Genomic DNA, 25,663 nt, shown 5'->3' with positions numbered 1-25,663 from the left:
TTTGTGGAGCAGGGGAACAATCAAGTGGTACCCCAATAAGCTCTCCTCTAAAGAAAAGTAGAACAGTCATCCTTGTTAGGTCATTCATTGATTGGCCAGGAAAGATTAGTGAACGACATCAGGGGACAGCTGTACACATGCAAGACTTTTGCTTGAGATGATTATGACTGTTTGTCTTGGGTGACAATAACCAATTAGGTTTATGTAGCTTTGGCTTTAGGCAAGTTGGAAAACTTTGACAAATCAATAATGCTTTTGCTCGAGATAAGCAATACTGAAGCTGACTGCCCAAGCTCCCTTGTCACCCATGTCCTTATTTTTTACTAGTTAGTAAAAAGAAAACTGCAGCAACTAATATTAACCAATCAGAATATATTTTTACTGATCTTTAAAATCAGATACATTTGCTTTTTGCTATTACAAGTTTCATTTCATTATTTCTTTATTTCACAGCTTTGTAAAACTACTCTATATGTATTTTTAGCAGGCTAGAATGCAGACTCGCAGTTGCTGTACAAGTTATTTTATAGCAGAGGATTTAATTAGTGCATCTCAAGAATTCGGCAAAGAATGGGTTAATCAATTCTTTGGGACCTCGGGGACCAGAAATATACTTACTGGCATGTCACACTTGCTCACTTGGCTCTGTCTCACATATCCCCCACATCTCCCCACCATAATTCCTACACAATGACGTGAGGCCCTCAATTGTTCTCTTGATGTGTGGAGGGGTGTGGTTGCCAGACAATGGAGCCCAAATCTGGATTGGGGGGGGGCATGAAAAGGGACAGGTGAATATATATAAATCCGTGCATGTGCACACTGAGACATGTAAACAGTGCCTTCTTCATTATCTCTTTCTGTTCTCTTGCTGTTCCCAGGTGAGTACTGAAAGGACTTTTTCCGGGTGCCTTTTTCTAGGGGGTCACTGAAAAGTTCTCTGGAGAATCCAGGTCCATGTGTTTCAATGGAATAAATTAATTCTCCATCAGAGAATATTTCAGTGAATGTCAGATTTACTGCTTTATAAATAGATCTCTAAGAGTTTAGGCCAATCATCTGGTATAGGTAAGGCATACTACCACACAGATAGTGGAAAAGATGTGTTCCAGTATTCGTGTATTTCAATGTATAACCTTGTAGAATGCTACTTTGCAGGATGGTATATTTATTCACCAGTCATGAGAACATTAAAGCTGATCAAGTTAGTGTTAAAAAAAAGGGGAAGAGAAAAACACTTGTATCCTAGGATTGTTTGCAGGTGCATGTAACAGATTCTAAACTAGAATATGATTTGTCGATATTACCAATTGTTTTGTTTTTATCATTTGGTTCTATATTAATATATGCATCTCTGTGAACCTATGCAACAATATTTGAAGGGTAATTAAATTAATTTTAACATCTTGTGAGTTTTTTGGCCACTGCTGAATATATTAATCAAATCTATACTGACAAACACATTTTTTTTCTAATAATATGTTTCATGATGACAGTTTTATTTTGGAGAGAACCATTTTTTTACCTGACAATTCGTTTATATTAGCATGTTTTCTTTGGACACACACTTGGTTTAAATGGCCCTGTCAGTTGCATTCAAGAAACCTACTAGGGATTCCCTGGCATAGACTTTATAGACTTTATAAAGTTTATACTTCACTCTCTGCTAGTCTTTGTCTCATAGCTTCAGTCCACTGTAGCTTCATAGCTTCTGTCAGATTCATCAGCATTCAACATTTCCAGCAGTGTCAGTTGCCTGTGCTAGCTCCTAATATATGTGTTTTGGTTCCAACCTCCAACCAGCACGGTGCTACAAGACAAAGCAGTGGTCAGAGAATAGAACCATAGCATGGTGTGAGGACATTTAGGCGTCAGACACTCCTGAAAGTGGTAAAAGGTGTTTTTAGATGGAGGTTGACTTGGGCCACCTGGGGGAAGAGTATTAGACAACTTCTATTACAGGGACCCTCAAAATGGATTTTTGTATGTGACTTGAAGGGTTAAGTGGATTTAAATAGTGTATTGCTAAACAAAAGGCAAGTACAAGAATCAAAAAACACAATTATATATGCATTGAAAATGAACATGGATAAGTTAATAAAACTTTGATAAGTTTCATAAAATTATTTTTTTAAATGCTGACATAATAAGACCCCCTGTTTACATTTTATTCTTTTCCACTTTTAACTTACTACTGCACATCAGGACAGGTAGGCCTGACATTCTCATCCAGGGTTCCATGGAACTCTAGGGGTGCTCCAGTGGTTGTTAGGGGTCTCTTGAAAAGTCAATATGATGATACCAGTGATCTTTTAGCTGTCTAGAAGGGTGACAATTTGACAAACATTTTCAGTGACACATTATAAATCCAAATTTTAAATTCTAGCAGATGACAGAAGCCAAACTGATGTTGTTATGCTTAACTGAAGGATCCTCAGAGATATAAACCAAAGCATTTACATCTTACCAGTGGTGTCTTTAGAAAGTTGGCCAGTAAACTCACCAACAACTGTTTACCCAAACCTAATAGTAATGAACTGAACACCCTCAAGTATGTTGATTGCATCAAATATTTTTTTTCAGTTTAATTGGCTTTTAGTTTGTCAGTTACTGTAAAAACAATGGGTAAAAAGGGATAGTTATTTTTTGATGAAACAATATTAGAACTTTGTTTTATTCTCCTCTCTTTAAGCACGACCATGGGTGACGCTGAAATGGCAGAATTTGGGCCAGCTGCCCCCTATCTGAGAAAGTCAGATAAAGAGCGCTTGGAGGCCCAGACCCGTCCTTTTGATATGAAGAAAGATATATTTGTCCCTGATGATAAAGAAGAATTTGTAAAAGCCAAAATCACCAGTCGTGAAGGGGACAAAATTACAGCAGAGACAGAGAATGGCAAGGTGGGTTCTGTGAATGTGACATCAATGGAGCAAAACATGTGTTTTACAAGTATGGATTGTAGTGTTTACCATTATTTTTACATATCTATTTCAGAATGTCACTGTGAAAGACAGTCAAATAATGCAGCAGAACCCACCCAAGTTTGATAAAATTGAAGATATGGCCATGCTGACTTTTCTGAATGAACCAGCTGTGCTGTACAACCTCAAAGAGCGTTATGCAGCCTGGATGATCTATGTGAGTGCTAACTGATTAGGACTAAAATATGAGTTGTAATTTGTTTTATTTGTACCTAAAGATTTCTCTTTATAGCTGCTACTTAGCATTGGTAAACTTTCTATAGATCCAGACATTGTTTGACCTGCAAATATAAGTATTTACAACCCTTCATTGCTTGATTTATGCTGTATATAAATATATACAGTGATGCTGTATGCCATTTTAGTCTTGTTGTATATCCCATGGCACTAACAGTAGTGGCTTCTACGAATGAGAGGCTTTTTAATAAGAAAATCTGTACATATATTATTTTTGGTCTTTCCAGACATACTCAGGACTGTTCTGTGTGACAGTGAACCCCTACAAGTGGCTGCCTGTGTATAATGCCGAGGTTGTGGCTGCTTACCGTGGGAAGAAGAGGACTGAAGCTCCTCCTCACATCTTCTCCATCTCTGACAATGCTTATCAGTACATGTTGACAGGTCAGGAACTATAGGATAATATGATAAGATTAGTAACTTGCAGGTTGGCTGTACAAAATGGTCATTATTCTTGTTGATGTGTTGGCGACCCTGTGCCCATACCTGAACATTAATGCTGGGTATCAAAAAGGAGAAAAATGGAAGGGATGCATATTCTGCTTTCTTCCTTTCATTTTTTATAATTAGATTTAATATCAAGTCATGTATTGATCTTTAATATCTATATAAGCTCCAATATCACTACAAGGTAACAAGACTTTGTCTTGTTCCATTAGTAACAGTTTTTTATTTCTTTTACAGACAGAGAGAATCAGTCTATCCTTATCACGTAAGTAATATAAAAAAACTTCCAGTGTTCTTCATAAAGTTTATGTATGTTATGCTTATGTAAACCTAATTCCTTATTTTTCACTTTCTGAGGTTAGTGGAGAATCTGGTGCTGGAAAGACTGTGAATACCAAACGTGTCATTCAGTATTTTGCTGTCATTGCTGCTATTGGTGACCGCAAAAAGGATACTGGTCCCACAGGCAAGGTAAGCTTGAAATATTAGTTGATGTTAACCCTAACAATAATTCCATCTTTTGTGCGGACCTGATCAGGGCAATTTCTGACCATTTTGCAAAAGCAAAGACATCCCTGATTCTTTACCCCACACTAAGTCAGCCAAACACCCCATGCACCATGGTCAAGTTAACATGTAAAAATTAAAAGTAAAGTTACATTAGGTAAAAAGATTTTTTTTGTAATACAGCTAGTACTGTACTGTATTTTATCCCCAATACCTTGCTATATGCATTCTAGGTCAGCTTATGATATTAGGCAGATTTGCAAAATACTATATATGCATTCTGCGCATTTACAAAGCACCACAAAACCTACTCATAAAAATATACATTACTACCACAAGCCAGTATGTCAACCCATGTCCATTTCCCTCTACAATAAATGATCTGGGCATTGGAAATGCAGAAGCTGATCAACAATTTCACAAATATGTTCCTAGCCAGTTACTTCCTGTACAGTGCGCCAATGGTCAGAAGAGGTGGTGAACGGGTAGTGCCCTCATTGATTGTGAAATATCAGTGCCTAGATTTTCTGGTAAAAAAAAAAAAAAGAAATATCTGAGCCTAGAAACATTTATGGGTCTACTAAAGTTCTCATGGGTCTCTTTATCTGAGTTATAGAGAAAAGGAAAATAAATGAGGAAAGAGCTCTGTTCCTTGTAATCAAAATAATATAGACAGGACACAAAAGAAAAAAAAACCTTATTACTCTTTTTTAACTAACTATAAATTTATTTTGCTTTATTAAGGAAACAAATGTAAAAAAACACTCTTCTAGTTATTTTTTTGCACAATTCAAAGTATACCTTGCAAATCTTTTGAGGGGGGGGTTTCTAGATACAAAGAACATTGCAAGATACTAAACATATGTGCATGCTGTTTTTCCCCATGCTGTTTGTTGCCCTATAATGCTGTAGAACTTATATCCCTGCATTGTAAGAAACACATTGGGTACAGCAACGCTAATAAGAATGACCAATTTAGTATTACCCACTGTTCTTACGAAAGAGTCAAAGTACATAGCCTTAGGCTACGTGCACACAGCAGATGATTCTCGTCCAATTATCGCTTCAGGGCTAGTATCGGACAAGAATCTGCCATGTGTACAGCGGCTGTCCAACGTCGTTCATGGATCCGTCGAACGACGAACGATTAACAAGTGCAATGTAGTTGAAGGAGGGAGAGTGCAGTGGGGTGCCAATTGTGAAGATCTTTTCCAACTACAAAAATCTAACATGTGTACATTGCCTTAGTCATTCTAAGCTATACAGTTAAGTGCTTGTTTTATGCTGTAATACTTTTTTATTGTTTAGAAAAATTATTGTATAAATATTCCGTCCTTTTCTCCTACTTTATTCATAGGGGACTCTGGAGGATCAAATCATCCAGGCTAACCCTGCTCTAGAGGCATTCGGTAATGCCAAGACTTTGAGAAATGACAATTCCTCAAGATTTGTAAGTTATTACCCGAATATAATACTTGGCATTGCTAACCTTTACTAAACAGAGAACACAAGTAGTCAATGGTCATGTGATTTACATGGAAACAATAGTATTTTTACAACTATTTAGGCTCTTCACTGCATAGTGCATGCATGTGCAGTGTTGGTAACAAAATATAACTAAAGCCACCAAGAGCATGGTAAAAGTTTTTTGGTGAAAGAGACTCGCCCCCTGGTGACTTCTCGTTTTTTTCCCATTCCTTAAGTATTTACAGTATACACAAGGTTTATGGTTTTATTGGCATTTTTTGCCGCTTATGCTTTTCCTAATTAAGAGAGCTGTGTTCATGTTTGTACTTCAAAAGAAATTACTTTACTAGAATAGATATTTTGTAGATAACTTGTTTTAAACATGTTCTGTGAAGTGTACTTTACACTGAGGTCAATTTACTAAAATAGTTTAAACTGTTCATTTAGCTAAACAAAATAATAATTCTGCGAGGAATAAATTCACATTTCTTAGTGAATAAGGTGATGCTGTGCCAACTTTACCCAGCCATGTGCAAAAATCATGTTCTGTATTCTTTGTAAAGTGAAATTTTATTTCATTTGATTAACTTATTAAGCTAAGTCAAACATCCCTTGCAAAGTGAAATTTATTTTGCTAAGTTAACGTGCTTAATTTAAATCAACCACATTGCATATGTTTTGTATCTTTCATATCTTCCTTACTCTCCTTTCCTTTTTCTTGTCACTTTTTATCTTTTCCCACAACAGGGCAAATTTATCAGAATCCATTTTGGAGCTACTGGAAAGTTAGCATCTGCTGATATAGAAACCTGTGAGAATGGCTATTTTTCTTTCCTTCTCTGTTCTGATCATATATTAACCCCCTTCACAAGTGTGTTGTGGCATTCTACCCTTTAATTTACACATATACATATAACAATGAAATGAATGTGAGTACAGAATCATACTTAGTAATTCTTGAATATTAAGGAATAACAATCAAATTAAACGTTTTTTGCCAATAATTATTCTTTAGAGTAGGATAATTTGCAATATTACATATTCAGATGATCATTGCATGTCTAGCATAACCATCTAACTCTTATTTTCCTACAGGTTGCATAGGATTTAATATGAATCCCTGGCCATGATGCCTTTCATTTTATTATATAAGTTGGTCAGCCCCAAGTAATATTATTTTTAGCCTGGACTGTGGTCAAGAAGTGCCATTTTAAAGTGTACTATATTTCCATTATTAACAAAATGATGTTATTTCCATTGTTTATGCCTAAGGCAAAATGTCATGCTGCCTCATGGTTGCTGTTTAGAAAGATTAAGCTATAAACATGCAAATTTGCAGGGGCAGATCATGTACATCAATGACCTTGGCAGGGACTGACCTTATCTTTCAGTAATATTAGCCTATGGCTGGAAAATCTAACTGATTCATTAGTTATATACCTAAAAACTTTCAGCCAAGTGGGAGCCTACAAATATGAAGTGTAGTCAATATCCCTATGTGAATTTCCAGCTGTAACCAGATAAGGAAAGACTTTTCTACGTCTAAAATAAACTTTACTCGCTTTTCTGTTTTAAAATATCTCACTATTCTCTTTAGATCTCCTGGAGAAATCTCGTGTGGTCTTCCAGCTAAAATCAGAAAGGGATTATCACATTTTTTACCAGATCTTGTCCAATAAGAAGCCAGAACTTCTGGGTAGGTGTCTCTGATGGTCCAAATACACTCTATCATTCAAAGCATGTTCTTCTCTTATTTGTCAGTTTCCCCTCTGCATTACAGACATACCAAATAAAATTAAACAATGCAACAGGACTAAACTAATATACCTGTTTTATATCTTTTATAGATATGATGCTGGTCACCAATAATCCATATGACTATGCATACATCTCTCAAGGGGAGACCACTGTGGCTTCAATTGATGATGCAGAAGAACTTTTAGCCACTGATGTAAGTGCTGCTTAACTAAACACAGTATGTGCTATAGCTTTATATAATGCCACCCATTATTTTATTGCAGTTTGACACAAATTTTAAAAATATATCTCCCATAGTCACACTGTGGCCCTCACACTCACTTTGTAAGCCAACCTTCACATTCATTATCCGACAAGGTAATAAAAGGGACAAGAGGTGGACCACACTGCAACCAGAAGAACTGTGGTTCCTGTTTCATGTCATAAAGGGGTTTTGAGTCACTATTTGAATAAAAAGAGAAAAAAAAATTGCATAGTCATTTTGAGGTCCCTGCAATTTATTCTTGCCACCTAACTACTATAAATTAGAAGAGCAAAACTTTCCTTAAATAATCCAGACTTTCTGCTGGTCAGGTCAACTGTAACTTACTTGGCTTGTTAGGTGAAACCGACACAGTGTACAAAAAAAAAACCCATGTATATATAAGTGGACCCTGAACATCAGATATCGTTTAATCCTGAAAATAAAGTGTTTTACAGCAGGAGTCTAACCTACTGCTATTCATATTAACTACATTTTAACAGCTGTATATTTATTAAGTCACCCACTCAGTACTTATAGATCTTAAATCATTGCCATTGCCGTACATTGAACCTATTGAGTAATCACATCCTACCATCTGTATAAAATGACATTTTATGGATCTGTTCTCTGATCTGTTTTCCCTTAGAATGCCTTTGATGTGCTGGGATTCTCACAGGATGAGAAGAACTCAATTTACAAGCTCACAGGAGCTATAATGCACTTTGGGAACATGAGGTTCAAACAGAAACAGCGAGAGGAGCAGGCAGAACCAGATGGCACTGAAGGTTTGATATGTATACAAATACCAAGGAATATTACTGCAGTGTACTGTCATTATTGTATATCTGTAAAAATAAGAGTGGCGTGAAATGTATTATACCTAGTTAGCATTAGTATTGAGTGGAATCATTTTTTCCCCTAAATTGATTTAGCTAAAGTGAGACTACCTAGTTTCAATTATTTTTTCCTTTATTTTTAGGAGTGTTGCTAGGTATGCAGTTTAATTTATTTTATATAGGTATTTATAAACACGAGAATACTAGAACCTAACTCCTAGATTTACACATTTTTCTAAATTGTGAATACTGGACAACAAAAGTTGTGTGAATCATGTGCCAGATCATTTGTAAACATGTCACATAGGGTTCTATTTATATACCAGGGAATCTGACATTCCCCCAATCATTTACTGGTGAGAATCTCCAAGGTCCAAGTATTTTAATGGCAGTAATCGATTTCCAAATGTTTAAGAAAATGTCAGATCCCTGTTTTATAAATAGTCTGTAGTGTTCTATAATTTTACCTATCCTATCCTAAATTCAGAGATTTTTATATTCAATTGTGAAACATGCAATTTGGATAAGATTCATTCAAACCTCTCACTTTTTATTTAGGCTATTGTGATTTTGTGGTTTTACCCAACATTTGTATAGTTCACGCACTGTGAATTAAAATGCAAGATTAACGTAGAGGAGAGCATTCTGGGACATTCCTTGTTAATTCTCTGTAGTGAGACAATATCTTTATTTTTTGTGCCACATTTTATTATTTTTATAATTGCACCATCTCATTGGGAAGAATATGTCCTATACAGAACAATTTAAGAATTTAGATTTCCCTTTGTATACAGCCGCCTCATTGAAATCAAGGCACAGCTTACATTCACCAGGAACCCATGAGAAGGGAATCTCTGCACACCCAAGATTTTAATAATGACTCTTATGGTCTTTTACAGAGGCTGACAAAGCGGCCTATCTTATGGGCCTGAACTCTGCTGACCTCCTAAAAGGATTGTGTCACCCCAGAGTCAAGGTCGGAAATGAGTATGTCACCAAAGGACAAAATGTCCAACAGGTCAGTAAACCATTTTTTTTGCTTCATACTAAAAAATTATAAACTGCACCACAAGCCATATTAAAGTTACAAAAAAATGTATTTTTCTTTCAGGTGTACTATGCCATAGGAGCTCTGGCTAAGTCAGTGTATGAGAAAATGTTCTTATGGATGGTAGTGAGAATTAACACCACCTTGGAGACCAAGCAACCCAGACAATACTTCATTGGAGTGCTGGACATTGCAGGATTTGAGATCTTTGATGTATGTTTACAAGGAACAGGTGCAAATGTTCTATGAGTTAAACAAAAAAGGGATATTCAGAAACAAATACAAGAGTTAAAGGTAGCTTCCTGAAAATATTGACAGTTGTAACCACATACAAAGTGGTGAAAAACACACTGGTATTGGGGGATGTTGCTGTCTGTGTCACCAATGAGAAGATTTAACCCACCTCCCTTTCTAAAAGTGAGGGGGGGGGGGGTTGCTTGAAATTTTCAGATTTCCTGAGTCTACAGGTTTGCTACCCAAAGAGATCAAAACTAACTTATTTTACATATGTTTTTTTCCAGTTCAACAGTTTTGAGCAGCTATGCATTAACTTCACTAATGAGAAGTTGCAGCAGTTCTTCAACCACCACATGTTTGTGTTGGAGCAAGAAGAATACAAGAAAGAGGGAATCGAATGGGAGTTCATTGACTTTGGCATGGATCTTCACGCCTGTATTGATCTTATAGAGAAGGTAGGGTTTTTGTTGAATCCAAGGTTCCCCAAAATGAATACATCTCTTTACAAGATAAAAAAATCAGAACTTTGCAAAACGTCTTTTATACAATCACACACAAACTTCTAGGTGAACATTCTCTAACCTCCGCCCAGCACATATTTATTGGAAGATGAAAGGCTTAGAGCAGACGAGATAAGCACACAGTCTTTGTTATATTGCCCCGATTTCAAATAAATGTGGCTTTACCATAAATTGGTGCTGCAGGCCATATTTTATCAAGAGCTTTTTTGCTAATAATAGAATTAATTCCATTTATTGATTTTTACTGCCTGTCTCACCTTAGCCTTTTATTTGATAGTTTATGTAATATTAGCATTTTGTGTAAATCTTTTCCACAGCCTATGGGTATCATGTCCATCCTTGAAGAGGAGTGTATGTTTCCAAAAGCCACTGATATGACCTTTAAAGCCAAGCTGTATGATAATCATCTGGGCAAATCCAACAACTTCCAAAAGCCCCGTAATATAAAAGGAAAGCCTGAAGCGCACTTTGCCCTGATGCACTATGCTGGTACTGTGGATTATAACATCAATGGCTGGCTGGTAAAGAACAAGGACCCTCTGAATGAAACTGTGGTGGGATTGTACCAGAAGTCAGCTCTCAAGCTTCTGGCACTTCTGTTTGCCAACTATGCCAGTGCTGAGTCAGGTACAGAGCAATGGCTATGGTTTCTAAACCTATGATTTATGCATTTTTCCTGGATTCATCAGTTCAGTTTGAAAATTTTACGCTAGCCACACATGAAGGCCTCTGATTTACTGGCAACAAATCAGACAAAATCTTTGCACTGACTCAATCTTCGATGTCACCAATTCCCATCTACTAATGATATTTGCTGTAAAACAATTTTCGTTCTATCCATTTCCATCAATGTATTATCAGTGCACTTAATTTCTGCTCCTTGTAGTGTTTAAATTCTATATAGAAGGACATAATAGCATAGCTTGAACTAAGAGGGTTACATGCTGCAATAGCTTGTCCAAAACCCAGAAAACTATATTTGGTCTGCCTTGTTCAGAACACACAGTTTAAAATTTTATTCTTCATACATACAATGGTAAATTAAAAATGTTACAAAGCAAGCAGTGTGACAGTATATTGCAGAATATTTTCTAGTTTATTATACATTACTTTTTTTTATATGCTGCCTTTATGTTTCCTACATGTAGACCAAGCTACCAAGGGTAAGGGCAGTAAGAAAAAAGGCTCCTCATTTCAGACAGTTTCAGCTTTGCACAGGGTAAGTGTTAATTGGGACATTTTAGGCTATTTATTAATTGAAAAACAGGGTCCTCTGTACTCATATTGTTATAAATGGTCATTTCCAGTTACTATATACAGATCTTATTCATCAGCTGATATCAATTGGCAGCCACTTTGACCTTATTATAACCCATTCAATTAGCTTGTAGCTCTGTAGTCTAGAGTTTTTTTTTTCCATGATGTATTTTTATATAGCTATCAGTGATTGTCCTTTTACTAGGAGAAATATATGTTCTGTCATTGATGACCTTGCCTTCTGAAAATGCCTATTGCTTTAATGTCATTCTGATATTATTTACTATTTATTATGCTAAACACACCAGAAGCCCAATCAGAGAAATCTGAATATACTGGCCAACTGCCCTATGATGGCATTGTCATGCTGTCCCATGTCCTTCCTAACTTGTAGCTTTCCTTTTGGTCAATGAGGCCAATAGTAATAATAATAATAATAATAATAATAATATTAAAAAACTTTATGCATAAAGCACCAGCATATTTTTTAGTGCTATACATTACAAAGAAGTTTCACAAACTGATAGTAATGACCCTTCTCAAAATAGCAAAGTAAGGTAAACCCAAAAAATCATGACCTAGTTTTCTTGCTTTTCTATTTCATCTGTCTATTCCTCTCACATCACTTCTATCTTCAGGAGAATCTGAACAAACTAATGACCAATCTTCGATCTACACATCCTCATTTTGTGCGCTGCATCATCCCCAACGAAACAAAGTCTCCAGGTAATATAAAAAAATTATATAAAAACATTAGAGAAAATATTGGTTCCCTACTTCATATTGTCCACTGTTAAAACAAAAGTGTGTGCCCTCCAATGGATTCTCTATATGTACTTATGCAGAACTTACACAGTGAGCTCAAGGCCTTAATGCTTGGAGATTAGAAGGTAATCTCTCAGCTAGGGTCCCAGGTATCAGTCTAGAACTGTGATTCTCAACCAGAGTTTCATGGAACCCTGCGCTTCCTCCACGTGTTACTAGGAGTTCCTTGAACAATGAGCAATCTGGGTCTTTCAGGTCAGTTACCACTGACACCAATGATCCTTTTGATAAGAGTCATATTCCTTCCACTGGCAACAATGTAGGGGATATTCTTCCCCTTGACTACCAGGCAATTATACCATGAATTGGTAATATCATAAATATTAAGAGGGGTTCTCTAAGACCTGAAATAATTTCAAGGGTTCCCCTCCTTCAAAAATGTTGAGACTAGAACATGCAGAGGATAACACCCTGCCCTCTATTCTTACAAGCATTTGGGTGGAATAGGGAATCATGACTTAGTAAAGTCACCTGAAGCCAGTTAAATATTGAAGTCAAAGGTATGTTATAGCACAGTGGTCAGATACTATGGCTCCTACCATTCATTTTGTTTGTTTTTTTTTAATTTTTGCACACTTCAGCTGTTTATAATCACATATGGACTTTTTGTTCTAGCATCAATGAAGCCTTATTTTAAATGCATACTTATGTGTAAGCCTGGAAATGCATAAATACATACATTTTATACAGGGGTCATGGATAACCGTTTAGTGATGCATCAGCTCCGTTGTAATGGTGTGCTGGAAGGTATCAGAATCTGCAGAAAGGGATTTCCCAATCGTATCCTGTACGGAGACTTTAGGCAGCGGTAGGTGTGAGATAACAATGTATGCTATGACTTTAATAGAGGGAAAGTAATATTGTGTAATTTCATTGCAATACAAATTTGTTCTCCAATTTGTCAGTTACCGAATCCTGAACCCTGCGGCTATTCCAGAAGGACAGTTCATAGACAGCAGGAAAGGGGCAGAGAAACTTCTGGCCTCATTGGAGATTGATCATACTCAGTATAAGTTTGGACACACCAAGGTAAGGAATGTACTTTTATGTTAAATCAGATGCACGACAGACACTCCAAAAAACTATGACCGTGGCTTAAGACATTAACCTTAAAATACACTCCTCCTAGGTTTTCTTTAAGGCTGGATTGTTGGGTCAACTTGAAGAGATGCGGGATGAAAGACTTTCTAGAATTATCACCCGTATCCAGGCTCAGTCTAGAGGTGTCCTCTCCAGAATAGAATTTAAGAAGATTGTGGAGCGCAGGTAAGTCATTTATCTATACTTATCAAAGTTTGTAATAATGTAATGCATTTTTAAAAAATCAACATTCTTTAAATATCATGCACAAAATCTCTCTAAATGAGATTTAGAGACATCATTTTTGGCTAGCTATAGTGCTTTGTATTATTAGGTATTATTACAGAAGTACAGTAATTGCATATTCAAAATAAAAATATTTTTGAAATTGCTTCTTTAATTTGTGTCCAGAGATGCCCTATTGGTGATCCAGTGGAACATCCGAGCATTTATGGGAGTCAAAAACTGGCCATGGATGAAACTTTACTTTAAGATCAAGCCCCTGCTTAAGAGTGCAGAGACAGAGAAAGAAATGCAAACTATGAAAGAAGAGTTCCAGAAGCTGAAAGAAGCTCTGGAGAAGTCTGAGGCTCGGCGCAAGGAACTTGAAGAGAAGATGGTCTCTTTGCTGCAGGAAAAGAATGATCTTCAGCTTCAAGTGCAAGCTGTAAGTATACAGTTCATAATATTGCCATACAATAGAAAGTAAATCAACTGAATAAAGGTGATATATATGTGTACATTTGTTCATAATACATGAAATAATATAATTTAGAGGTTAATAAAGCAATCTAAAAGATCACATCTATCCTTAGGTTAATTTGTGACCAGATTTGTAACCTCACAGAAAACTGCAATTATATAATATCTAATTTTTATACAATTTTAGGAACAAGATAACTTTGCAGATGCTGAAGAAAGGTGTGAACAACTGATTAAAAACAAAATCCAACTGGAGGCAAAGCTGAAGGAGCAGACAGAACGATTGGAAGACGAAGAGGAGATGAATGCAGAGCTGACCGCTAAGAAGAGAAAACTGGAGGATGAATGTTCTGAGCTCAAGAAGGATATTGATGATCTGGAGCTGACATTAGCCAAAGTGGAAAAGGAGAAGCATGCCACAGAGAACAAGGTAAAATAAGGTTTATTATTTGGGAGGTTATATTAAATTCTGAGTTTTCAAAGTTTTCAATTATTGTCATTTATATTGTTACTTTCACAGGTCAAGAATTTGACTGAGGAGATGGCTGGCTTGGATGAGATTATTGCAAAATTAACAAAGGAGAAAAAGGCTCTTCAGGAGGCCCACCAGCAGGCACTAGATGACCTCCAGGCTGAAGAAGACAAAGTCAACATGTTGACTAAAGCAAAAGCAAAACTTGAGCAACAGGTTGATGATGTAAGTTACATCTGCATAATTGTAATAAAGAATAACTAAATCCAAAAACAAAGAGTATTTTAGCATACCTGTTGCTAGATGTGGTGATTCCCTTAGTTTCCTTTTTGCAAGCTAGGATATATTGAACAAAATATCTGTCGATCTTTCTAGAAATGTACTGTCCTTGTCAATTCCTGTAAAATGACATGAAAGAATAAAACAATATTATCAGTATTCTTTATACTAATAATCCTGTAATACTCCATGTAATGGAGAGCAAGCATTTTTTATTTAGTCCAAGCTGACAACCAAAGATATACGGGAGCAAGATAGTAGCGGTGAAGGACAGCAAGTGTGTTATTCACAGGTTTACCTGGTTAAAATAAGGACAATCCAGTAAAAAGCAAAAGGATTCACCCTATCTAAGGACTGGTAAACTGTGATAATTATAAAACAATTTGTTTCAAGATTTAGATACTCTGTAAGTAATTGCTTTCTGTGATTATTGTCTTTTACAGCTAGAAGGATCATTAGAGCAGGAAAAGAAAATATGAATGGATCTCGAAAGGATTAAAAGGAAATTAGAAGGAGATCTGAAACTGAGTCAGGAAAATCTGATGGATCTTGAGAATGACAAGCAGCAAATGGATGAAAAACTTAATAAGTAAGTGACTTGGTGAAAAATATTGATTTGATTAAACATGTTTTTTAATATATATTGAATAGTTTTAAACAAAGATTATGTACCTTTAGGGTTACAGTGGTGCAAATTTATATGAAACAGTTTACACACAACTGTTACTCTTGCACATCTGAAGAACTTATTTTTTTATTAACATATTCCAGGAAGGATTTTGAAATTAGTCAACTTAATACAAGAATTGAAGATGAACAGAATGTATGTATTCAGCTTCAAAAGAAGATGAAAGAGCTTCAGGTAAATTTTATTGTAATTCTGATATTAGTTTATCTCTTTCTGTTTAGTTTAAATATATTAATACTGTTTGATAAGACTCAATTTCTAAAATATCTAAACATTTTATGTTTTTGATTTATTTGATTTTATTAAGGCTCGTATTGAAGAGCTGGAGGAAGAACTTGAAGCAGAAAGAACAGCTCGAGCAAAGACAGAAAAGCTTCGCTCTGATCTGTCAAGAGAGCTAGAGGAGATCAGTGATCGTTTAGAAGAAGCTGGAGGGGCTACTACAGTGCAAATGGAGCTCAATAAGAAAAGGGAGGCTGAGTTCCTAAAACTACGGAGGGATCTGGAAGAGTCTACTCTGCAATCAGAGGCCACTGCCGCTACTCTGCGAAAGAAACATGCCGACTCTGTGGCAGAGCTCAGTGAGCAGATAGACAACCTACAAAGAGTCAAACAGAAACTGGAAAAGGAGAAGAGTGAATTTAAACTAGAGCTGGATGATGTAGCATCCAACATGGAACAGGTTTTAAATTCCAAGGTGAAAAATCCACTAGGAAGAACTCATATGTGGCCTAATCATAGTACTCTAAGTACAAGCTATCATCACTTTATTTACCAATACATAATGTTCATGAATGTCCAGCAGTGACATAATGGGCCTGATTTATTAAAGCTCTCCAAGACTGGAGTAGAAGTGGATAAGTGAACCTGGGTGATCAAGCAAACCTAAATGGATCTTGTGCAGGATTGAAACATTTGCCAAATAATAGCAATATTCAAGAAATCCATTCCACATTTGCTGGATTACCCAGGTTCACGCATGATAATCTATCCTCTTTAGTCTTGGAGAGCTTTAATAAATCAGACCCAATGTGTATTGCGATTCAAAATCTAAAAAGTCAATGCTGGTCCACATATTAGGATGTAATCATTTTATGGTTTGGTGTTTTTATTTATGTGATTTATATAGTACCATCATCTTCAGCAGTACTGTTCTGAGTACAATGCATAATGACAGTAGGGGGGGGATAGTATGGTGGCAGCAGTTGTTAAATACATAGCCAGCATTTTAAATCTCTTGCTTTAACACAATAAGCTTCAGATCACATATCCGAATACTTTGGGGCTAAAGTGTCATGAACAAGAGTGTTTCTAACTTTTATACCCATTCAGCATGCCTCTTGCAATTATTTTTCTAATTATGAGAAAACACAAAAAGCTACTATAACATTGTAATAAAATGCATCTGCAGTCAGTTCAACTAGTAATGCATTTGGGAGTACTGTACATGATATATTTTTTACTTTTTGTGGCTCTACCTTTTTTATGTAGCAAAATCCAATTTTCCTTGGCAGGCTAATTTAGAGAACTTATGCCGTACTTTGGAGGATCAAGTCAATGAGCATCGGACTAAGGCAGAGGAGACCCAGAGAACTGTAAATGAGCTGTCCACCCTGCGTGCCAAACTGCAAACTGAAAATGGTATTAGCTTTGTTCCTTTTCTGGTAATGTTATTAACTCTTATTAATCTACTATTTCCCTGGCCTGTCACCACTGGTTAGTAATATAATCAAGATGAACTAATTGGGATATTTATACTATTTTTTACTATCACAATTCATTTACTATCACAATGTTCATTAGAAGATAAACTCAGTGAAAGCTTTAGACAAATACTTTGCAGCTAGTAGGACTATTGAAGCTGGGATTAAAACAGTCTTGTGTACAAAAAAACAACCAGCAATTATGTTCACCAGCTATGCCCTCCCAGTCCTCCATCCTAAATAGAGACTTCTTTAACCATTAGAAGGTTGCAGGATGCAAGAGAGGGCAAGAAGACCAAGTAATATGGAAGCTGTTTTTTTATACCAGAACATCCTGCTGTTTGAAGTTTCCACTTCTAGAAAAATAGCAATCCAGTATGTAAGCATTTTTGATGCTGGCTTTACAATATGTCAGAGGTTTACAATTTTATCCTTGTCCTATATTTACATAAATCAAGTAATAAAGTCTTGATTTGTCATACATTTGTAAGACTCTAACAATTATTACATATTTTTCATGTTAATCAATATAATGCTATAATTTTTTTACAGGTGAACTATCCCGTAGGCTGGATGAAAGAGAGGCACTAGTGTCACAGATGACTCGTGGCAAGCAGACCTACACCCAACAGATGGAAGATCTTAAAAGGCAGCTGGAGGAGGAGACAAAGGTACATTTATATTTAAACACACAGTAGTAATAGTATAAAAGTGTCACAATACATGTATATTACTTGTTTTAATTGTTGGTTCTGCATTCCTTTTTCTATTCTGCTTACATGTCCATTAGGCCAAAAATGCTCTAGCACATGCCCTGCAGTCTGCTCGTCATGATAGTGATCTCCTGCGAGAACAGTATGAAGAAGAACAAGAAGCTAAGGCTGAGCTCCAAAGAATTCTGTCTAAAGCAAACTCAGAGGTAGCTCAGTGGAGAACCAAGTATGAGACAGATGCCATCCAAAGGACAGAGGAACTGGAAGAAGCCAAGTAAGATTGCCAAAATTAACACACGTGAAAGTACTAAAATAAGTTTAAGGAAACTTCTATTCCAGGAGAAACATATGGGTTATGCATAAACCCTAATTTTGATATATGGCTTTGGCTTTTTTCAGAAAGAAACTGGCACAGAGATTGCAGGAAGCAGAAGAAGGTGTAGAAGCTGTAAATGCCAAGTGTTCTTCTCTGGAAAAAACAAAACACCGTCTGCAAAATGAAATTGAAGATCTGATGGTTGATTTGGAGAGGTCAAATGCTGCAGCTGCTGCACTTGACAAAAAGCAAAGGAATTTTGATAAGGTTAGAAAAAGTGGAATACTGTAGAACATTCTCTGTAACAACCTTATAGGCTGGATGAATAGTCACCATACCTTGTTTCATTAGATTCTAGCTGAGTGGAAGCAAAAGTTTGAGGAATCCCAGACCGAGCTGGAATCATCCCAGAAAGACGCTCGGTCCCTAAGTACTGAATTATTTAAACTGAAGAATGCCTATGAGGAGTCTTTGGAACATTTGGAGACTTTCAAAAGAGAAAATAAAAATCTTCAAGGTGAGAAAACATGAATACCACACATGGCAGAATGCACATGGAACAGATCTCAGCTTCTGGTTTAATAATCAATTAGTATTTAGTGTCAAATAAGAAATACCTAGTACACGCTTTAGAGAGAATATTCCTGGTAATAAAAATTGTGCTAAACAGTTTGGGTAAAAATCACTGATTTGGAATATTCATACTTTATACACAGAGGAAATCTCAGACCTCACAGAACAGCTTGGAGAAAGTGGAAAGAGCATTCATGAGCTCGAGAAGATACGTAAGCAACTGGAGCAAGAGAAGATGGAGATACAGTCTGCACTAGAGGAAGCAGAGGTAAGCTGATAGAACTAAGTTTTCTTTACTAAAGATGGCTGCAGACATTAGAGCATGTTACTTTTGAGTCCCTCTCTGTCCAATGTGGAGATGTTTTGGGTAAAACCTATTGGCCAGAATGTCTTTTTCCAGCTTATCCCTATAGTTGCCCTAGAACAGTTGGTACCCACAGTGTTTTAATTTTTCTTTTACACACATTGTTTTATAACATATCACTATATAATAGTTGGGCATGGAAAAATTCTCCTTGAGAGATTACCATCACATTTCCAGGGAAACACTTTCACTGTGAACAGTATGTTCCTTAAAGCGAAAGCTTTTTTTAAGGCAGTTGTAAGCACCCCGTCAACAAAACCCACAACCTTTTTTCGTATCCATATGTGAGAAAGTGGCCCAGCCCAATCGCTGCCCTTCTTTTCTTGGCCATCCAAGCTGCATGACTAAGTAATCATTTGGTTTGGTAAGGGAAATCCATATTTTTTTAGCACAAAATATTTCCAACCTTGCCCATTAATCCTTATGTTTTCCAGCAATATTTCTGTATTTCTGTGGAAATATGCAGTTTGCAAGGAAATTTTCACAATGCAGAATTCGGTTTATTGCTACTTACAAGGTTGCTGAAAGATTGAAGAATTGGTAAAAAAAATAATAATAATAAATAATTATATACTTAATCATATGCAAGATTTAAACCCAGATTCAGTATATATATATATATATATATATATATATATATAAATTTTCATAGTGTCTCACCTGCTTCCCTAATATCTTTGTAGCACACGCCTGTCTGATAAGTAATTGTAGAAATCTTTCACAGGCCTCACTTGAACATGAGGAAGGTAAGATTCTCCGTGCACAGTTGGAGCTGCACCAAGTCAAGGCTGACTTTGAGCGCAAGTTGGCTGAAAAAGATGAAGAATTAGAGCAGGTGAAAAGAAATCATCAAAGAGTAGTGGACTCACTGCAGACATCACTAGAGGCTGAAACCAGGAGCCGTAATGAGGCCTTGAGGATCAAGAAAAAGATGGAAGGTGATTTAAATGAGATGGAAGTCCAGCTAAGCCAGGCTAACCGTCAAGCGGCTGAAGCTCAGAAACAAGTAAAGAGTCTCCAAAGCTATCTAAAGGTAATGATAAAACCTATAGTTTTATGAGATAGATACCATAACTTTTCACTGTACAGAAATGAAAATATAAGGAACAAATTACAATAAGTAAAAATATGACTTTTTTTTGCATTTAAAATTATTTTGATCAATTTTATTTGTTATTTACTTCATCCTTTGCCAGTATTCATAACTGTCCCCCTTAATATTTAGTGAATAGAATTTAAAACAATTGCTAGCAGTAGAGAGAATAAATTATGTTCTAATATAAACAGATTGATTAAAATAAATCAAAATAATCCCTTCTATACAATTAAGTATAAAATCCTGAAATAGTAGCATGAACCAGGCATTTTCCTGGCCATAAAACACCCAAAACCAGCAGTGCTCTGATACGTATATACATATATAAATATGTAAATACCAACTCGGAGCTAGAAAGTTGATGTCTGACCAGCTCTTACCTTAATGAATTAGGCAGCCTTAGTATAAATAGCAATACAGGTAGTCCCCGGGTTACATACGAGATAGGATTGGTAGGTTCGTTCTTAAGTTTAATTTGTATGTAAGTCGGAACAGGTACATTATTTTAATAAATGCAAATAGGACAGATGTTGGTCTCAACATATTATTAGGCAGGGTAGTGTCAGTTACTGTATAAAATCCTCACTGTGAAGTAATCACAAACAAAGCAAAAAAAATATTTATGGAGCCTAGACATTCATTAACTTCTGCAGCAAGCTGTGCTTTGATATGCAAAAAGAAACTGCAAAGTTGTTCTTAGTCATTAATGAGTTACAAGATGCTACAGGTTAGCTTAGCGGTTAAGATCACAACCCCAGCTCTCGAGGGAGCAGGGAAGCCCCGTTCGTATCTGGGAGTCATCCGTATGTCGGATGTCCTTAACCCGCGGACTACCTGTATCAGCAATATCAAATTTTTATCCATGTATCATATCCAGGTTTTGTGGGCAAAGCTCTTGATGGCATTTAAAAAAATTATACACCAAAAAATGTCTTTGTTTTGTTGCTATGAAGTTTTAATGCTATTGTATGGAAACTGTAGCTTTAAATTATTAAATCCTATTTATTATTATTATTTTCATCATACTTTTTGTGTTTGTAATGTCACAGGATTCTCAAATCCAACTGGATGATGCAATAAGAGCCAGTGAGGACTTGAAGGAGAATATTGCAATTGTAGAGAGAAGAAACACATTGCTCCAAGCAGAGCTGGAGGAACTGCGGTCTCTGGTGGAGCAGACTGAGAGGGCACGGAAGCTTGCAGAACAGGAACTCATTGAGACCAGTGAAAGAGTACAGCTTCTTCACTCACAGGTGGCTACGTTGTATTTGCTGCAGTTAGCTTACTCGAACACTGGGGTCTTTCCTAGAATAGAATGTCAAATTACTTTCCATTTGTTCCATATTTAGATGCACAGTTGTTTCTATAAATGGATTGGTCCATTGTCTTCCTAACAATAGTTTGTCCTATGGCTATTCTAATATTTAAAAAATGTGGCATCTTATTTCATTACTGCTATGTGACTTTCAAATGTCTAATTATGTCTTTTTTGTTTGACATAGAACACCAGTCTGATCAATCAGAAGAAGAAGATGGAATCTGACTTGTCTCAGCTGCAAACTGAAGTGGAGGAAGCAGTGCAGGAGTGTCGAAATGCAGAAGAAAAGGCCAAGAAAGCTATTACCGATGTGTGTACTGAAAAACAATATTACACCTATATAGGAGTAATCATGGTTATACTTTCATAAGAACCTGCTTATACCTGTACATTATATTGTACATCTAACATTCATATTACAGGCTGCCATGATGGCAGAAGAACTGAAGAAGGAGCAGGACACAAGTGCCCACCTTGAAAGGATGAAGAAGAACATGGAGCAGACAATCAAAGATCTTCAGCAACGCCTGGATGAGGCTGAGCAAATTGCCATGAAAGGTGGTAAAAAACAACTGCAGAAATTGGAGGCCCGAGTTCGGGAACTGGAGAACGAGCTGGAGGCTGAACAGAAGCGCAATGCTGAGTCTGTGAAGGGCATGAGGAAGTATGAGAGGAGAAATAAAGAACTTACCTACCAGGTACAGAACATTGTGAACCAAATACATAATAATGTTCAAAGAAAACAAATTATGAATATAATATTATGCTTCACTCAAAATGAATTCTTACTTGGTAGATTAGAACACAGGCTACTTGCACAGGATATCCATCTTTAATTCAGAAACGGCGGTGTTTTATTCAACATTCTACTCTGTAACAATGCCTATGCCCCTAAACAATTTATTTTACTACTTGAATTAATAACCAGTCATAAACTTTCATAATTGCGCAAAGAAATAAATAAAACACAAAGAAGAGTCAAATGACTCAATGTTGGTATTTCAGTTTTGGTAGTTAAAGTTTAAAATGCCTGACAGTTTGTTTTATTACTTTGTGATTTGATTGGTAAGGTGTTTAAACTCCTGACACTACAAACCACTGTGACGATTATAAGGAAGGGTCTCTTTCTCAACTAGAATGCTTGTTTATGAGTGGGGCCAGTTTTTTTATCCCCTATTTATATGTATATTTATAGTCAACCTTAACTAAAAAAGTTACTTTGTCCAGTCTGGCATTGTTCTTTATACTATTTTATCTTTTATTTTTTTCTTTATAGCAGTGACAGTACTTGTGCTTATTTTTATCACTCTATATCATTTACCACCACTATTCTCTTTCCTATTCTCTTTGATGTGCAGACTGAAGAGGACAGAAAGAACTTGGCTCGTCTTCAGGACCTTGTTGATAAATTACAGCTTAAAGTGAAGGCATATAAGAGACAGGCAGAGGAGGCTGTAAGTATCATAGTTTAGTTGGCTTTGTTTTTACATGTAATACTAAAAGAATATGTGTGTGAAAGCCCCCAAAATAAGACTATATTCAAAATATATTAATGAATATGTTCCGATGGTATCCTACCACAGATGACATTTTATATATAAATGCTTGGTAAGGTAATATTACCTGCTTTATGACCTCCGGTATTTCAGACCTTTCGGCCCTGTGTATGACAAACTTGATCTAGGTATTCTTTATTTCCCTCCAAGCAAACATTCAACTTCTGCCTTTTTTGCTGTTGAAACATAAATTTTAGAACAAATGTAAGACTGGTTTAGTTACATTAATCACAGGCAGTTTTTCACTTAGACAATTCATTAATGTCACTGGAGCGGTTCTGTTACATATTTCATTCTAAGTTGATGTAAAGTAGCATTTAAACTGAAATATTCTTAAGCTTGTCTAAAAGAAAATTCTAATACTGTAATATCCGTTTATTAATCTCCAGGAAGAGCAAGCCAACACGAACCTTTCAAAATTCCGTAAGGTTCAGCACGAGCTGGATGAGGCTGAAGAGCGAGCAGACATTGCAGAGTCTCAAGTGAACAAGTTACGGGCCAAAAGTAGAGATGTCAGCACCAAGGTTAGTGCTTTCTAGGGGCAAAGGACATAATAGTGGAGAAGGGAATAGTCATGCAAGATTAGGATGTTGCCTTATTACAATACTTAGGAATACTTAGGACACAATCTGTGTCGCCTATTGTTAAAGACTTTATTATTACTGCTGCATTAACTAATAATCATAGGCTCCTTTTTATTTTTTTTTACCAATATTAATTAAAATACCCTGTGCTCTCAGCATGGTAGGGAACAAGAACAACAGAGCTCATCATTCTCTCTAGCATTCTGACACCCCACTGCCGTCAAGCTCCTTGAGCAGCTCTGTGGATTAGATCACTGTAAAGAGAATGTGTTGGACAACTGTGCTCTGCACTGAGTAGCAGTTCAGCTCTCCAGTGTGGTTCTGTGCACTGGGTATTTAAATAGTACTGTTAATGATTATAAAATCACTATTGTTTATGATGCCTGTCTGCATTAAAGTAATAATATAAGAAACTTAGATTGGTCTTAAAAAATTGCTTTGATACCTAAATTTAAAACCTGCTTTGAAATGCCAGCAGTTGAGCTCAAAAGGGTTGATATACACCATTGACAAACAAATATTTTAGGATCTTTAAAAATCTAGAAAACTTTTGAATAAGCACACTTACCTATCTTTTTCTTTTTTTACAGAAAACTTTGAATGAGTAAAACCAATGCACTGATCCACTTCTACGTGATACAGAGTCCAAGACCCTGTATACTGTGACCTTTCCCCTTGTAGAATAAAGAATTTAACTTGCCTTCTGCTGTCATTCTTTATTAATCTTTACTGTAATAGCTATTGCCACACACTCAATGAATATTGATCCTTCTTGAGCAAAAAAGATCAGCAGGGAAGATGTAAAAATTTGATAGTTTAGATCTGTGCATATTGATATCATGCAGTCCAGCAAATGAGATGAAGCTTTGCTGACATCAGCTATCCAATCATACTATCCAATCATCCCTACTGTTAATTGGGACACAGTAGATAATAGTATTAATAATATGTGTTTTGTACATATGGTGGAGAATATTTGAAAAAAAAATGTCATTATAGGGTAATGAAAAACCAAGACATTTGATACTTTGGCACGAAAGTGGTCATAGGGGTGACTTTACCATCTGTAGACACAAGAGGGCAGATGGCCATTAGGGCAGGATGTGACGGGCTTTAGGCATCTGCACTGGCTAATGCAATCAAGAGACTATTTGTGATTTAAACACCTCAAATGCTAGCTTATCATGGGGTTCAAATGGAAATTGGAAACACTGTCTAATCATTCTGAAACAAACCTCCATCTGTAATGGCTATGGGTACCTCATTGATATTAGACAGCTATGGCCAATGGCTAAGCACCTCTATACTATACAGTTGGTCAAATCTGTCACTATTCCAGCTGCAGGGGTGTGCCAAACAATAAATTATTATAGTGTAAACCTTGTTTTGCATCTGGCTCTGATTGCTTTCCCATATGGCAGTGGTAATAATTGTATGTTGTCTACTCTTCTGTAAATTTAGCTATTTGCTTTCCATTTTCAGTTAATGTAAATATCTAGTCATGTTTCTTCGGCCTTCTGCTCTTATGTTGCTTTTATACAGCTGTTCTATTCAATTTAATTCCACTGAATGCGGGGTAATGGGACTTAATGCAATTTCTTTTCATGTGGTTCTATGGGATTAATTCCATGTGACCAGTGCAATTAACTTAATTACCATCACAATGTGACCATGACCAAACATCACATTACAGAGCAACCTGCCCCCTAACATAACCTTTTTTCACCCAACATATTGCACTGCATTGTCTTGGTTTTTCAAATTAGGAATCCAGGCCAAATAAAAGAGCTCCTGTCTACAATTGTACAATATTTTCTAACAAGGTTTTTTTAGATCTTTAAAAAAAAGCAATAA

At 36.2% G+C, this 25,663-nt stretch overlaps 1 protein-coding gene across 1 annotated transcript; it reads left to right on the top strand.

Moving 5' to 3' along the window:
- Window positions 1–830: 830 nt before the first annotated feature.
- LOC140333420 (myosin-7-like) lies at window positions 831–24,509 on the top strand. The gene is given in 39 exon segments (XM_072415098.1): window positions 831–881; window positions 2,693–2,900; window positions 2,995–3,138; window positions 3,446–3,602; window positions 3,903–3,930; window positions 4,028–4,136; window positions 5,530–5,622; window positions 6,387–6,450; window positions 7,237–7,335; window positions 7,487–7,590; window positions 8,288–8,426; window positions 9,377–9,495; window positions 9,589–9,738; window positions 10,047–10,217; window positions 10,601–10,910; window positions 11,432–11,502; window positions 12,179–12,266; window positions 13,056–13,173; window positions 13,271–13,394; window positions 13,495–13,631; window positions 13,857–14,112; window positions 14,335–14,577; window positions 14,668–14,844; window positions 15,342–15,487; window positions 15,670–15,760; window positions 15,894–16,283; window positions 17,101–17,227; window positions 17,842–17,960; window positions 18,080–18,276; window positions 18,402–18,585; window positions 18,670–18,835; window positions 19,035–19,159; window positions 19,980–20,288; window positions 21,401–21,604; window positions 21,854–21,979; window positions 22,092–22,367; window positions 23,028–23,123; window positions 23,615–23,749; window positions 24,400–24,509. Coding segments are annotated over 38 exon segments (5,811 nt in total). The 5' UTR covers window positions 831–881; window positions 2,693–2,699; the 3' UTR covers window positions 24,418–24,509.
- Window positions 24,510–25,663: the final 1,154 nt, after the last annotated feature.

Source organism: Pyxicephalus adspersus, chromosome 6 (genome assembly GCF_032062135.1).
Source record: "Pyxicephalus adspersus chromosome 6, UCB_Pads_2.0, whole genome shotgun sequence".
NCBI lineage: Eukaryota > Metazoa > Chordata > Amphibia > Anura > Pyxicephalidae > Pyxicephalus > Pyxicephalus adspersus.
The sequence above is the reverse complement of the archived record's forward strand: the minus strand, read 5'-3'. Positions and strand labels throughout refer to the sequence as shown.